General features: G+C 40.1%; 1 protein-coding gene across 1 annotated transcript; it reads left to right on the top strand.

Annotated features, from left to right (window-relative positions):
* Window positions 1–5,950: 5,950 nt before the first annotated feature.
* On the top strand, window positions 5,951–15,778 carry LOC115461063 (olfactory receptor 1019-like). The gene is made up of 2 exons (XM_030190610.1): window positions 5,951–6,859; window positions 15,695–15,778. Exons 1-2 carry the CDS (start codon window positions 5,951–5,953, stop codon window positions 15,776–15,778), a joined length of 993 nt encoding a protein of 330 aa, XP_030046470.1.
* Window positions 15,779–16,233: the final 455 nt, after the last annotated feature.

Raw genomic sequence — 16,233 nt, forward strand, 5'->3', positions numbered from 1 at the left:
TCCTATGGGTGTCTCTATCATTAGCGCAAACTAATTTTTAGTGAGCGCTAAAAAGCCTACAGTGCAGCTTAGTAAACAGGACCATAAGCATATTCTGTAATGACTTGTGCATAATTCTAAGTCACATAGCTAAAAAGGGGGCTGGCCATGGGCAGATCACGGGCATTTTTAAAATCTATGCATGCTGTTATAGAATACACCTGGCCCATGCCTAATTTAGGCATCAACATTTACACCACATAATAAGTTGGCCTCACTGCACTCAATTATATTTAATCATGTGGACAGGGGTCGGTGTATTCTATTAACCATGTGGAAATTTAGGCATAGTCTATAAAATACACCTAAGTATAGTAAGTATAATGGTTGGTGCCTAGGTGTATTCTATAAAGTATAGGCATACTTTATAGAATACACCTAGGCACCAATCATTATCAAGTTCTAACAATCCATCAGCCAATGATTTAGCCACTTACTTTTACATAAGATTAATACATTACAAAATTCCATGATCTCACATGCTATATTATAACTGACTCCTTGTGACTCACAACCACCTAATGACCATACCCATAGTAGTTCCTTAATATTATTTAATATTCCCTCACTTAATACCTTGAATAAGGCACTAACTTCATTTAAAGCAATCCCTTCCTACTTCATTAAGAAGTTCAACTTAAATCAGGTAAGTTCTACCTAGCTGATGAACCACTAGCATTTATCCTAGAGCTAAGGATATTAAAATGAGTCAATCATTAGTCTCTAATTATTTTCCAATTGCCCAACTCCTTCCATTTCAAAATTCACTGAACATTTTGCATTGCAACAAATCGCTGACTTTGTTGATAAATCTCTGATGAATCCAGTTTGATGAAGATTGCTAAGCAATTTGGCATTGTCCTTATCAGCTTCTACAACTTCCTCCTCTTTATCATTGAGCCTCACAGGGATAAATTTGCATTTCCTCCTGTCACTAACATATTTAAAAAATGTCTTGTCTTTCATCTTACTGTATTGGCTATTTTTATTTCCATTTACCTTTTTTGTGTGTGCTGTTCTGACTACCAGCTTCTCTTAACTTTTTCAGGTATTGTTCCCTTTCATCTTTCTGTGATCTTTTGCAGTTTAAGAAGGGTAACCTCTTTTCTTTCCCTTTTCAACGACTACATTTGAGATACAAAGTGGCTTTGTTTTTCTCTTACTTTTATTCACTGTTCTAAGAAAAGGTTTGTTGTTCTTAAATGATCTCTTTTCAGTTTTACTCACTGTTTTTCTACTTTCCTCAGATGTCCCATCCTGCCAACAGCTCCTTGAGGTATTTCCCCATACTGATAAAGATAGTTTTTCTGAAGTCAAAAACCTTCACTTCTGAATAAATCCTCTCCACGTGTGTCTTAATATTGAACATGCAGTAATTACTGAATACGAGATGGTCACCCACTATAATTTCAGAAACATCGTCCCCATTAGTAAGCACTAAGTCAGAATCCTTTATAGAAGGGATGGATCCAAAGAAGCTTAGTGGAGATTAGGAAGCAACACCAGTAATTGGGAAGCAAAGCCAGTACTGAGCAAACTTCTATGGCCTATGCTCTGATTGTGGCTGGACAGATTCAACTTCTGATGCCAGGTCAATGGCAGGCGTAAGTTGGTGAACCTAGGTGCACCATATGTGGTGCAGAGTTTATAGTATTCTATAAACTATGGGCCTGATATCAAGACCATGGGAGGCATCCCACTATATGCCGCAGTTGGCGATGACTCCTGCATATTCAATGTTAGGCCATTTACAGTGACTGCCATTGAATATCCATTTAAAAATATTTTTTTATTGGCTAGCTCAAATTTAACCTGCTAAGTGAATATTCAGCACTGGCTAGTTAATTTTATAGCAGTCAAAGATAGGACTGCTATTTAGGCAGTTCGATTTGGCCACTAAATTAAGCCGGTCAGCGTTTGAATATTCGTAGGTGGGTGGCTACATCATATGATATAACTGGTTAGTTGCTATGGGCTAGATTCTCAGAAATCAAAGTGTATTCTATAAAGTATGCTTTAATATAGGTGTACGTTATAGAATATACTGAGTGTTGCTCCATGTGACTAAATTTAGTTGCGGTCAATTACGCCAACTAAAACCTGGTGTAAATCCTGACACCTAAATTAGGCATGGAGCAGGTGTATTCTATAACAATGCACTTAGATTTTAGAAATTCCCATGAATCACCCATTCCACTCCCATAACCACGCCCACTTTTCAAATACGCGACTTAGAATTTACGTTTACCACGTTACAGAATACATTTAGCAAGTAGTGCATGTAAATTCTAATGAATGCAAATTAGTGCTGATAAATACTTGTTATCAGCACTGGTTGGCTTGTTAACTAATTAAGTTATACAAATTGTTATAGAATATGCTTCGATTTCCACACGGAAATCAAGACGTGATATATAGAAACCCAGGGTATGTGCTAAGTGCTAATATTCAGTGCTTGGCTGGCTAAGTGCTATTTAACCAGACAGGAACCATACCTGGCCTCTTAAATAGCGCTGAATATTGTGATAAGTATGAGGCTGTCCTATCCTGGTTCGGCCCCTAGAGGGCGCTGTTCCCCTAAAATGTCCAGGGAGAAGGGCTGGGTGAGTCACTAAAGGGAGCCAGTAAGGGGATGTATAGCAGGAGGTCGCTAGGACCGAGGAGAGTCCTGGAGGAGGAAACAGGTGCAGCAGGTTATGGGCTGGGTCCTGTTTAGCCGTTAACCACTTAATACCCCACCTTCGTGGGAGGGAGAGGGAAGAGAGCTAGCAGCTGAAGCAGAGAGCTGGGAGCTGATGCAGAAAGATCCCCATGGAAAGTACTGGTGGAGCCCTATGGACTGGTGGTGAACTGTGTGTATAAAGAAAGGAAACTGGCTGGGGTAAGAAGGCCCTTGAGCTTTAAGTATAAGAACTGTGTGTCCAAGTACAGAGAGAGGCAGGCTGCAAAGCCTGGGGTTGGAAGTCCCCAAAGTATTGCTGTACTGAGAGAAGCAGGCTGCAAAGCCTGGGGATAGAAGTCCCCAAAGTATTGTGGAGCTAAAGGAAGTGTGCCCTAGGGGCTGAAATGAAGTTTTGTATGAGTAATATTCTGTTGGTGAGACCTGACTGTGTTTGCCTTTTGAGAAGCAGGTCACCCCGAGCCGAAAGGGGTATGAGACTAATTTGCATATAATCTGCATACTAAAATCCAGCTCACCCTGAGTGAAAGAGGGACCTGGGATCTAGAGGTTGGAGCCTCTCCTCACAAGAGGAGGTGGAGATGTCACAATATTGGTCAGTTTGTGAATAACTTGGAGACGTACCCATGTACCACCTATGAGTATGTCTCCCACCTTGCATTTAACTGCTACAGTACTGCTACCTTATGGAATAGTGCCTAGTGTACATAGGTACATAACTGTCAATTTGATGGTGCTTTTGAAATGGGTAAATGGCACCTAGCTGCCACTTTATAGAATTGCCACTATAGATTGTCAAAAAATTAAAATAAGCTAGATAAGAAATGTTCCTAGGGTGGGCTTTTAATGAAGTAGATCAGCGTGAATTTTCAGCTCTAACTTGCTCAATTTGACCGTACAGTAATTTATTTATTTATTTATTTATTTTTTAATTTGTTGCATTTGTATCCCACATTTTCCCACCTATTTGCAGGCTCAATGTGGCTTACATAGTGCCATAGCGGCGGTCGCCGGTTCTGGTCTGAACAAATACGTGGTGTGCTCAAGTACAAGTTGTGATTGTGGTAGGGTATAGTTCACATTCGGTAAATGCATTGGGAAACATTAAGTGTGAAGAGGGAGATACAGGTGAGTCCATTAAAGTCTTGGTGTTGTTGTGTAGCAGGCTTTTTTGTTCTTATGTTGGGTTGGTGGGGTATGCCTTTTGGAACAGGTTCATTTTTAGTTTTTTCTGGAACTTTAGATAGTCATATGTTGTTTTTACTGTTTTTGGTAGAGCGTTCCATAGTTGTGCGCTTAAATAGGAGAAGCTGGTTGTAAATGTTGTTTTGTATTTGAGTCCTTTGTTGTTTGGGTAGTGGAGGTTAAGATATATTTGAGCTGATCTTGTTGTGTTTCTGGTTGGGAGGTCTATGAGGTCTTTCATGTATCCTGGGGCTTCACCATAGATGATTTTATGGGCCATGCAGCAGATTTTAAAAGCAATACGTTCTTTGATTGGGAGCCAGTGAAGTTTTTCTCGGAGGGGTTTGGCACTTTCAAAACGCGATTTTCCAATTATAAGCCTGGCTGCTGTGTTTTGAGTGGTCTGGAGTTTCTTTATGATTTGTTCTTTACAGCCCACAAAGATTCCGTTGCAGTAGCCTGCATGGCTCAGTACCATTGTTTGTATCAAGTTTTGAAATATTTCCCTCGGGAAGAATGGTTTCACATGCTTGAGTTTCCACATTGAGTGGAACATTTTCTTTATGGTGGAATTAGCTTGATTCACTAATGAGAATTTCCGGTCGATTATTACTCCGAGGATTTTCAGATTGTCTGCAATAGGAAGGGTGTGGCCTGGGATGTTAATATTTGTGGGTTTGTATGTGTTATATTGTGATGAGATTGTTAGACATTGTGTTTTTCTGTGTTGAGTTTAGTTGGAATGTGCTTGCCTATGGGTCCATGATGTTCAAACTGAGCTTGATTTTATTGGAGATTTCTGTCGTGTTTCTAGGGGATATATATAGTATTTCTATAGCGCTATACATAGTGATGTCGTCTGCATATATAAATGGGTTGAGGCCTTGGTTGGCTAAGGATTTGGCTAGCGGGGTCATCATGAGATTGAAAAGGATTGGTGATAGTGGGGATCCTTGCGGTACTCTGCAGACTGGTTGCCAAGGTGATGATATGTTTGTACTATCTTTCACTTGGTAGGTTCTTGTGGTTAGGAAGCCTTTGATCCATTTGAGTATGTTTCCGCTGATTCCAAAGTAGTCAAGGAGTCTTAATAGTATGTTGTGATTGACCATGTCGAATGCACTGGACATGTCAAATTGTAGTAGAAGTATGCTTTTACCTATTGCTATTTCCTGCTTGCATTTAGTTAAGAGGATAAGTAGTACTGTTTCGGTGCTGTGTAAGGGACGGAATCCTGATTGTGATTCATGTAGTATTGTGAGTTTGTCTAAGTAGTCATTAATTTGTTTGGTTACCAAGCCTTCCATTAGTTTGACTACCAATGGGATGGATGCTACTGGATGATAATTGGTGATGTCATTTGATTTTTTTTCTTGGTGTCTTTTGGTATTGGGGTGAGTAGGATGTTTCCATTTTCTTTAGGGAAGGTTCCTTGTTGAAGCATGAAATTTAAATGGGATGTGAGGTCTGTAATGAAATGCTGGGTGGGAGATTTTAGTAGGTTGCTGGGACAGGTATCCAGTTGACAGTGGCTGTTGGAGTATCTCCTGATCGCTTGGGTGACTATGTCGGTTATAGTCACACAAATGGTTACTCTAGATCAAGCCTGGGAAGAATTGCTCAGCTAGGATGATTTGGGATCCCATATCACATCTGTAAATAAATAAATACATTTTCTGCAGCAAATCTAGTCAGATATAGTAGATGCAACTTAAAAATATCATTAAGATATTTAACAAAACATGTACTGTATGTATTTTTGTTGCACACTTTCACAGCTATAATTTTTTGGTCTTGTATTTTTGTAGAGATATTGAAGTAAAACTTGCACATTATATAGAGAACTCCTGCCTTTTTGAGAGCTCTTTGACTTCAGTTTAAGGAAGATGATGCTTGCTACTCTCCTACATAAAGCATTCCAGGAAATTCTTCCGTTATGTAATATGATAAAAATCTGTATAATGACTTGTACTTAATTTAACATCTAAAGTTATCATTAATTTCAAAGTTCATTGTTACTTCAGGAAGATAAGATACATTATAAAAATGAAAGTGACAAATCATAGTACAGTGACTGAATTTGCTCTTGTTGGACTCACCAATGATCCACAAATGAAAATAATACTCTTTATACTGTTTTTACTAATTTATATCATCACTCTACTGGGCAGTGGGGTCATCATTACAGTGACCAAGCTCAGTACTCGTCTTCACACCCCCATGTACTTTTTCCTCAGTCATTTGTCCTTTGTAGACCTCTGCTACTCATCCACCATCACTCCCAAGATGTTGACCGGCTTCCTATCAAAAAACAATACAATTTCCTTTCTTGGATGTGCAATACAGTTGTGTTTCTATTGTGGCTTTGGAAGCACAGAGTGTATTCTACTAGCAGTGATGGCATATGATCGTTATGTGGCCATCTGTAATCCACTGCTTTATACAGTCATTATGACTAAAAAGGTCTGTATTCAGTTGGTAACATTTGTATACGGAGGAGGATTTCTGCATTCCTTAATACAGACCATCTGCACCTTTCAGTTATCATTCTGTGGATCTAATGTGATAAATCATTTTGCTTGTGATTTTCCACCTCTGTTAATTCTCTCCTGCACTGACACATTCATTAATGAATTGATGCTTTTTGTCCTTGCTGGATTCCTTACCATTAGCTCTGTTCTGGTGATTTTAATCTCATACACATACATTCTTTCTTCCATACTGAAAATCCGATCTGCAGAAGGTAGACACAAAGCTTTTTCCACATGTGCCTCCCACTTGACTTGTGTGACATTATACTTTGGCACAATTTTCTTTATGTATCTTAGACCTAGATCAAGTTATTCACAGGAACAGGATAAAGTGATTACTGTGTTTTACACTGTTGTGATTTCCATGCTAAACCCTCTGATCTACAGTCTGAGAAACCAGGATGTCAAACAAGCATTGAGGAAAATTATACCTTCCCTATTGAGGAAATTGTGGTCACACTTTTGACTTCATTTTTTATCTTGTGATTGCATTTATTTGTTTTGTTCTGGAACATTAAGAGATGTTTACAACCTGCACATTGTAATTAAAATGAATAACAAACTGTATAGCCTGTAGCTCAACCACACTATACGCAGTAGAAACAATTATTCACTTAGCAGATTATCACTGGAAATATTAGATGAACTATTATCTATTGTTTATTTATTCAGTGGGATTTATTAAATGCTTTTGTGAAGAGATTCATCCAAGGTACAATTTAACATAAAACTTACAATTCTGTTAACAGCATAACAGTAATAAAAGGATCAAATATAAGCATAAATGCAATCAATGAGGCCAACTTGGAAATAGCAAATGGAAGCCTAGAAATAGGACTAACATGAAACAGTATCAGAAATATACACATGTAACAGCACTGTTGAACAATTGTTTAACAGAAATATGATAAATATCAGGACAAGACAAATGACATCATAATACCACATATCCAGAAGACAACGATAATGACCTTGGCTATCTTTCCAACCAAAATTCCATTTGCTTATCCTGTACCCATCCCTCTCCTGCCTCTTCCACCCTTGCCTTCACCTCTTCTACTCCTTTACCCCTCTCCTTCTTTACCTACCTATCACTTTTGTTATTCTGTTATATTTAACTTTTATTTTCTCATCAATATCCTGTAATCCCTATTACTATGTAACCCACATTGAGCCTGCTTTGAGTGGGAAAGCGCTGGGTACAAATGTAATGTAATAATAATAATAAATGGAATGGATGAACATTGAAAAAACATAGATATGATGCAATGTCAGCATAATATTTATTTATGTATTGGGATTATTACTAGTAAAATAAATAAATAATAATAAAACATCTAATAGGCACACACGATAAACATTCAAATAATATAGACATGATGCTAATGCTATTCTTAGAATACAATGAAATATCTTATTGTGTAGCTGATGGGCCAAGTGCAGTTAATATATATATAGATGGAGGCAACATGGGTAGTACAGTCAATTGGGATAAATAGATGGGTGGCTAATTGAGGACAAATTATATGTTCAGTTGAATAAGATATGAGAAACTGATCTAAGTTACAGGGTGTACAGCAAGATAGTCCAAATGCAGAGAGTGGATAGTCAGTCATCACATCTTTCACCTCCTTCCTGAAGAAGAGGTCATTTTGAGTTAGATGTAGCTCTTCTGGGAGTAAGTTCCAGAGTGTGTGGGTAATCCTGAGAAGGCTCCCTGGCAGATATCACATCAAACAAACGTTTTTGATTAGGGTACATATAGCAATGCTACTTGAGAGGACATTGGAGCTCTCAGATGTGTAAAGGGATAACTTGGTCAGAATCTATAGAGTAGGGTTACCAGATAGCTTCAGGTAATGGGGATTAGATTGAACTGTACAGTTTTTACTTCCATTGGTTCAATCTGTCCTCCATGACCTGGAGATATCTGGTAACCCTACTCTACAGGCACCACTCTATCTGATCTAACAACCCACTTTCCTGAATCCCTTCCCTCCTCCCATTCCAGGAGTTATACTCAAGACAATCTGTTCACAAGATTATTTTTTTATATGAAAATGATTCATGGTCATAGCATACATTAAGGACTAGATTCTATATATGGCGCCTAAAAAAATCGGTGTAAAATGCCTATTTTATAAGCCGCACTTAAAATTAGGCATGGTTTATGGAATAGCACTTATGTGCAGGAGTAACATGTAAATTTAGTTGTCACCATTTGCACCAATGAAAACACTGTGCAAATGCCTATGCCTAAATTTACAAGTGTTGCCCCAATTATGCGTGTAATTGAAAACCACACCTCGATCCACCCTGAAATACCCATGACCCTCCTATTTCTGCAACCCCTTTTTTGGGCCACGTGTAAAGTTTAGGAGTGGATCCCTCACCTACATTTGCATATGGCCAATTAAATTGAATTAATGCCAATAATTGCTTATTAAAAAGCCAATTATTGGCACTAATTGGCTTGTTATTCAGTTAAATTAGGTGCACTCCCAAATTTGTGAGCACAATTTTTAGTGATTTTTATAGAATTAGGAGGTAAGTACAAATGGAATTTCAACAAAGCAATGAGCTCCATATCATATTAATTACCATTATTATAGCTGAATTACTGGGGAAGCGCTCAACCACATAATCAAAGCTATGACTTAACCCTCATGAATACAATCCTTGTCCAAGAAGTAGGCTGTAAAAGATGCCTCCTTTTACCCAATGCTTTTTTTTGTATGAAAAAGGTACCAGTACTCATTATAGGCAGGGTCACCACCTATGGCTTTGCCCCTATGGTAGCCACAACCACAGTAGCCACACCCCTTATACTAGCCATGACGCATATAAACAGGTATTACTGAAAATACTATACCAGCATAGGAGAAAAAAACATGATTTTTTTCATTATAAATAATTTCTGTAAGCTGTTACAGTTGTAGTGTACCCAGTGCAAAATAAGACAGCAGATGTAACTTCTCAAATTCAAATTGGACATATTCCAAACACTAAAATGAAAATAAATTGTTTTTCTTCTACCTTTGTTGTCTGGCGACTTTCTTTTTCTGATCATGTTGGTCCCAGTCTCTGATTCTGCTGCTCTTGACTCCATTTCCAGGGCTTCCTTTCCATTTATTTCTTTACTTTCCTCCTTTCTTCTTCATTTCTTGCCCTACATCCATAGGTAAAAGCTGGATCCTCTGCGGACTTGACTGGAGGAGGTATAGAGTGGATCCAGCTTTTGCCTATTTTCTCCATCCATGTGCAGTTTATCTCCTCTTTTCCCTTTCCCTCATCTCCGTCAGTATGCATCTCCTTCCTCTCTCTTCCCTCTCATCCATCCATGTCCAGCTTTTTTCCTTTATCCTGCCATCTATATCCAGCATTTCTCCTCTCTCCTCCCCTCCATCCATCTTCATCTCACTTCCTCTCTCTTCCCTTCCGTCCATCCATGTCCAGCTTTTCAACTCTCTCCCCTCCATCTGTGTCCAGAATTTTTCCTCTCTCCCCTAAATCCATGTGCATCTCCTCCTTTGTCTTTCCTCCCCTCCATCCATGTCAAGAATTTCTCCTCTCCCCCTCCCCTCCATTCATGTTCATCTCACTTACTCTCTCTTTCCTCCCATCCATCCATGTTCAGCATTTCAACTCTCTCCCCTCCATCCATGTCCATCTCCTTCCTGTCTTCCCTCCCCTCTATCCGTGCCCAGAATTTCTCCTCTCTCTCCTAAATCCATGTGCATGTCCTCCTCTGTGTTCCCTCTCCTCCATCCATGTCCAGCAACTCTCCTCTCTCCCCTGCCCTCCCCTCCCATCCATGTCCAGTGATTCTCCTTTGCCCCTATCCTCCCCTCCCATCCATGCCCAGCGATTCTCCTCTGCCCTCCCCTAACCATCTATGTCCAGCGATTTCTCCTCTCTCCCCTGCCCTCCCCTCCCACCCATGTCCAGCGATTTTCCTTTGCCCTCTCTTCTATGTCCAGCAAATCTCCTTTGCCCCCTATTTTCCCCTCCCATCCATGTTCAGTGACTCGCCCTCGCCTCCACCTGCCTCCCTTTTCAGCCCCTGAGTCACAGTTCCAACCCTACCTGCCTGCCCTCAGCTCCCTGATAGCCCTCCTTTCTGTTCCTGGTAAGTCATGCTTTAAGGACCAGCCAACAAATATTCAGTGTTACTTAACTGGGCAGTGAAGCTGAATATCACAATGTGGGCCAAAGAGAGGCATTCAGAGGGGAATGAGGAGGAACTGACAGCTGTGCAGGTTCTTGCAGTATTCAGTGCTGGTACCCACAGAGCTACGTGACCAAATAGGCCTGCATAAAATCAGTCCTAATTTTGGTAACTTAGCTATGTGGGTGCTAGCTACTTCTACTACTACTACTTATCATTTCTATAGCATTACTAGACGTACGCAGTGCTGCATATTTGAACATGAAGAGACAGTCCCTGCTTAACAGAGCTTACAATCTAATTAGGACAGACAAACAGGACAAATAAGGGATAAGGGAGTTACTAAGGTGGGAATGATAAAACATTGGTACTGAACAAGTGAGTAAGGGTCAGGAGTTAAAAGCAGCATCAAAAAGATGGGCTTTAAACCTAGATTTAAACATGGCCAGAGATGGAGTTTGACGTACCAGCTCAGGAAGTCTATTCCAGGCATATGCTGCAGCAAGATAAAAGGAATGGAGTCTGGAGTTAGCAGTGGAAGAGAAGGGCACAGATAAGAGAGATTTACCCAGTGAATGGAGTTCCCGGGGAGGAATGTAGGAAGAGATAAGAGTGGAGAGGAACTGAGAAGCTGCAGAGTAAATGCACTTTTAAGCCAATAAGGGGAGTTTGAACTGTATGCAGAAATGGATAGGGAGCCAATGAAGTGATTGAGGAGAGGGTTAATATGAGCATAGTGACACTGGTGGAATATAAGTCATGCAGTAGAATTTTGAACAGATTGAAGGGGAGAGAGATGGCTTAGTGGGAGACCTGTGAGAAGCAAGTTGCAATAGTCTTTAAATTATATTTTTATTAAAGGTTTTGTCATACAGAGAATGCAAAAAGAAACACAAAATCAAACAAAAACCCCCCCGGAAATTAACCCCCCCCCCCCAAAAAAAAAAAAAATCATAAGCATAATCAACGTCAAAGTTCCATGGCAATACCCGGAGACAAATTGCAGGGTTACACAAGTTCAAGGAGTGCTATGTGGCTCCTGACAAAAAAGGTCTAAACGAGCCCAGGTCCTCAAAACAGACCTAATATTTTGACGTATATGGGCCAAAATTGTTTCATATTTTCTGATCACGCATACATAACTCCACCATTCATTATAATTCAGGTACACATTATGTTTCCAATTGGAGACAATTAAATGCAAGGCAACAGCTAGCAGTATGTTATACAATTTCTTATCAGACTCCAAAAGAGGGATAGTAGGACAAGAAGCTCGTAAGATCACAACCTCATAAGAGAGCGCAGTGGACTCAGGCAAGTGAAAGATAAGACACAATAGTCTAAGTGACAGGTGATTAGTGTGGATAATGGTTCTGGTAGTGTGTTCAGAAAGGAAAGGATGTATTTTGTTGATATTATTATAGAGAAAGAAATGACAAGTTTTAGCATTCTGTTGAATATGTGCAGAGAAGGAGAGAGAGGAGTCGAAGATGACCCCAATGTTATGAGTTGGTGAGACAGGGAGGATGAGAGTGCTATCCACAGAGATAGAGAATTGGGGAAGAGGAGAGGTTGGTTTAGGGGGAAAGATAAGAAGCTCAGACTTAGTCATGTTTAATTTCAGATGGCGGTGAGACATCCAGGCAGCAATGTCAGACAGGCAAGCTGATATTTTGGGCTGGATTCCTGCTGAAATTTCTGGTATGATGAAGTAGATCTGGGAGTCATCAGCATAAAGGTGATACAGAAAACTTCTTCTTGGGCGGAGAACACTCTCCACGGAATTGGCGGGAGAATTTCAAAAGAAATGAATCCACTCTATTTTTCTATTGAGCCCATTAGGATGTAATGAATTGAGCCTCAGCATCAGTTACTTCAAGCCATGCAGCCATATAGCATGAACTGTGCCCAATTTTTAACAAGGTCCAGCATCAGCCAAACAGGATTGATTATGGACAGATTGCTCAATGCAATCACCTGACAACAATCTTGCGCAGTGACATGCACTCCAAGTCATGGTGACTCAGTTACTTCGGAGCCTGTGCCTGGGTATGAAATCAAGTCCATGGGACTTATGATACTAGACTGTTTGGAACCTGAGACCCTGGAATTGAAATTTACTATTGCAACATGACTTTGCAATAATTTCCCAGGTCAGAAAGTCTAGAATATATGGAGGAACTTGCTAATCTTCAAGGACTTTGCCTCCACCAGAACTGTATAAAGAAGCACTGGAAACCAAAGATAAAAGGATGCTAGTTTTTCCATTGGGCCTGAATTACCATCACTCGGGTTTCTACCAGCCATCCATTCTGCCTGCAATACTGGAACCTGCTGGGAATCTTCTACATCCAGCTGTTTATCCGGAGCCCTCATCTACATCCAGGTTGTATACCAACCCTGTTATTGCTAAAGGGTAATGATAGGAGGTCTGTTTCTAGGCCTGATCTAGGGGTTTCTCTGATAAGGAACATTTATCTTTCATTTTCCTGTATTTACACATAATTGCATATAATTTTCAGTTACTCCTATTTTCACTTTTGTCAGTTTTGCATTATTATAAATAGATAGTCCTTGCTTGTCCATTACTAGATCAATAGACCTTGGATTTTTATAATTTGTGGGAAGTGATTTTTAGAGTTGCAAATAAAGCTAATATTTTCACTGTTACCCTCCCACTGTTATAGTGCACATAAGGCAGTATACTGTAGCTAGCTCCACCTATATACCATTGCAACAGAGTAAATGTTTATGCTGACATAATGAATAAGAGAATCAATGTGACCAAAGATGTTATAGGAAAATATATTAAAAAGTTGCTCAGTTAGAAAAGTAACGTAGAATTATTGAATTAGCCAAAATAATTCTCCTTATGTTATATTTACTTAAGTATATTATATGCTGAATAAAGTGTCTCCTCTAGCCTAACATTCCAGAGGTAGAGTGATGCAAGATGGGACAATCATGGATATCTTAGTGAAAGTTAGGCTTGGGGTCTATATTGAAAATTAGCATGATTTTACTGGGGGGTCTTTTTCTCCTTTTTCTTCTCTCTGTATAGTTTTGCTTTGGAGAGAGCTTCCCAGACTGGTGCAAGAAAGCCTGTTTTTCAGCATACTCCCCTTATCAGTTGTCTATAGCAGTGCTTCTCAATTCAGTCCTTGAGGAACATGTAGTCCCATCAGATTTTCAGGATATCCACAACGAATATGCATGAGTTAGATTTGCACACACTGCCTCTTTGCTATGTAAAGCTATCTCATGCACATTCATTTTTGATATCCGTAAAACCTGATGGGACTTGGTGTGATGTAACCAGTGCACTTTTTCTAATGAAAAAGGTGCCGGTACTCAAATGCTAGGCCACCCTTCAGGGGTGGGGGTAATCACTGAGGAACCCTCCCCACAATAGCCAGGCCCCCTGCAACCAGTCACAGAACCTATGACAAAGTAGAATTGCTGTGTAGGGCCTGACCTCTTTCATTAAAACTTGGGGACCATGGGTCAATTTTAGAAGCCAATGGAAAAGGTGCCACTCAGTACCTCCAAGTAGCCCCTCAAAAAAAGCCCTGGATGTAACAATAATAAAATGACCAAATATAAACATAAATACAATAAATGAGGTACACTTTGAAACATGATGTCAGTACAATACAAACAATACGATAATGGACAACAAGGAAGAATATTCAAATAACATAGATATAATACAATGTCAGCATAATACCAATGAAACACCTAATATGCAAACAACAGAACATTTAAACAATATAGATATGATGTTAATGCTTACAGATTAGGTCTTAGGGATTTCAGGGCCTACATTTCTAAACCTCTACTTCTCTAGCTATTCCCCCTGAAGTGGGAGTCCCACTGCTCCTAAGCTCTATGATTGCTGACTGCTGCACAAGATTGCTGTTATTATCTACTTTGCCTGACCTTTCACTTGCAAATAATAAAATCTAAGCATAATAATTATAACCTTTCCAAGTGTCTGAGTGAGTTTGTTTGCACCTATCAGTGGACATAGGAAAAGAACGGTAGGCGTCTGGCCATTCTGCATCAAGGTCCCTTAATCCATGTTTTCTTATGCTTATCATGGGTATTTGGATGATGCCAGCATATTTGGGGCAGATTTCAGGTCCCAGAGTATCCAGAATGAACCCTAGAGCCTTATTCATCCGCTTTGTGAGCTCCTCTATGAACCTTGGCCTGTGATCTCAAGCCTCCTGTATCCTGACCATTTCTTGTGCCAATACAGGTAATACCCCATCTTATGTTGCACATTGGCTTACAGACTGAGTTATCACATTTCCCCCAGAGAACACCAGGGATGCTGTATTGTCTGTATGAGGGGAAGGGGATGGGGCAGCTAGAAGGCCTAGATCTCCTCTCTGTCTGAGATGATGACCATCTCCTTATCCTGTTCTTGGGATAGCATAGCAGGCTGGCCAGGGCTTGGTGGCTGGGATGGAGTGATGGAGGGAGCTGTGTGGGATATTGTGATGGAGAGGGTGAAGGGGTCGAGAAAGCTGTAAGTCATGGTTCAAAAGGAAGGTCTAGAGGGGTTAGAGGAGCCACAGTAGGTTCTGAGTTCTTCTTTTCTCCTTCTTTCTCCTGCTCTGCTCCATCATTGACCTGTGCCTTCTTTTCCAAAAGGTCCAGCAGTTTGATGGTCAGCTGTGGAAATGAACCAGAATGGCAGCCATTAGATGCATGAATCTGGTGGGACGTGCAGTCAGAATGGCATTGTTGTTTCACTGTTTTAGGGTAGCTGTTTCAGATGGCAGCAGCCTTGTAGGGGAATGTGCGCACTTCAGGGACAGAAACATTTTAGGTATTTATTTCTTTATAAAATTATTTTATCCCACCTAATTGAGACATTACTGAGTAGAGAGGGTCTATGCTATGAGTACTCACTGGATAGAAATCGCTAGGACACTTAGGATGCTTGACAAAGATGCTCCTGGAGAGGCCTTAAGGTGAGAAGATTAAAGGATAGAGGGGTGTGTGGTGTAGCTGCAGAGTGCTAATAACTGCTGCAAAGCCAAATGCACAGACTTGGCTCTCTCAGAATATAGGCAAAAACACCTTCAGAAACAGCAGTGCATTGGGGTGAGTCAGGATATAGGATATGGGGAAGCTCCAGATACTCAGCAGTTTCTCTGCCCCTGAGAATAAGGATGGGAATTGTGTTGAAGGGATGAGCAGCTGGAAACATTTTGTTTCATGCCATTTTCCATATCATTTATAGGAATGTTCATGTTATGGGAGCAATTATAAGAGCACCTCCTTTGAAAATATTGACATGAGCTCATGTTGTTGAGAAATTGTGTCATAAATAAACAATAATTATAATGATGATGATGAAGGTATATTGGGGAGAAGTGAAATAATTTTGCATTAATTACCTAGGGATTATTTTCAAAGCAGATGGGCATTTTAAAATGCCTTAAAAATGTCCTTTGGCTAAAAACTTTCAAATCCTGATTTTGGATACTCAGAATTTGGACGTTTCACACCGCAGCTTACCCAAACAGCAAGGGGGGGGGGGTGTTGTGGGCATATTTTGGGAGGGACTAGAGAGGGCCCACAAGTAGGATGTACAACAGGGATTTTCAAATGGGAAG

Source organism: Microcaecilia unicolor, chromosome 1, assembly GCF_901765095.1.
Source record: "Microcaecilia unicolor chromosome 1, aMicUni1.1, whole genome shotgun sequence".
NCBI lineage: Eukaryota > Metazoa > Chordata > Amphibia > Gymnophiona > Siphonopidae > Microcaecilia > Microcaecilia unicolor.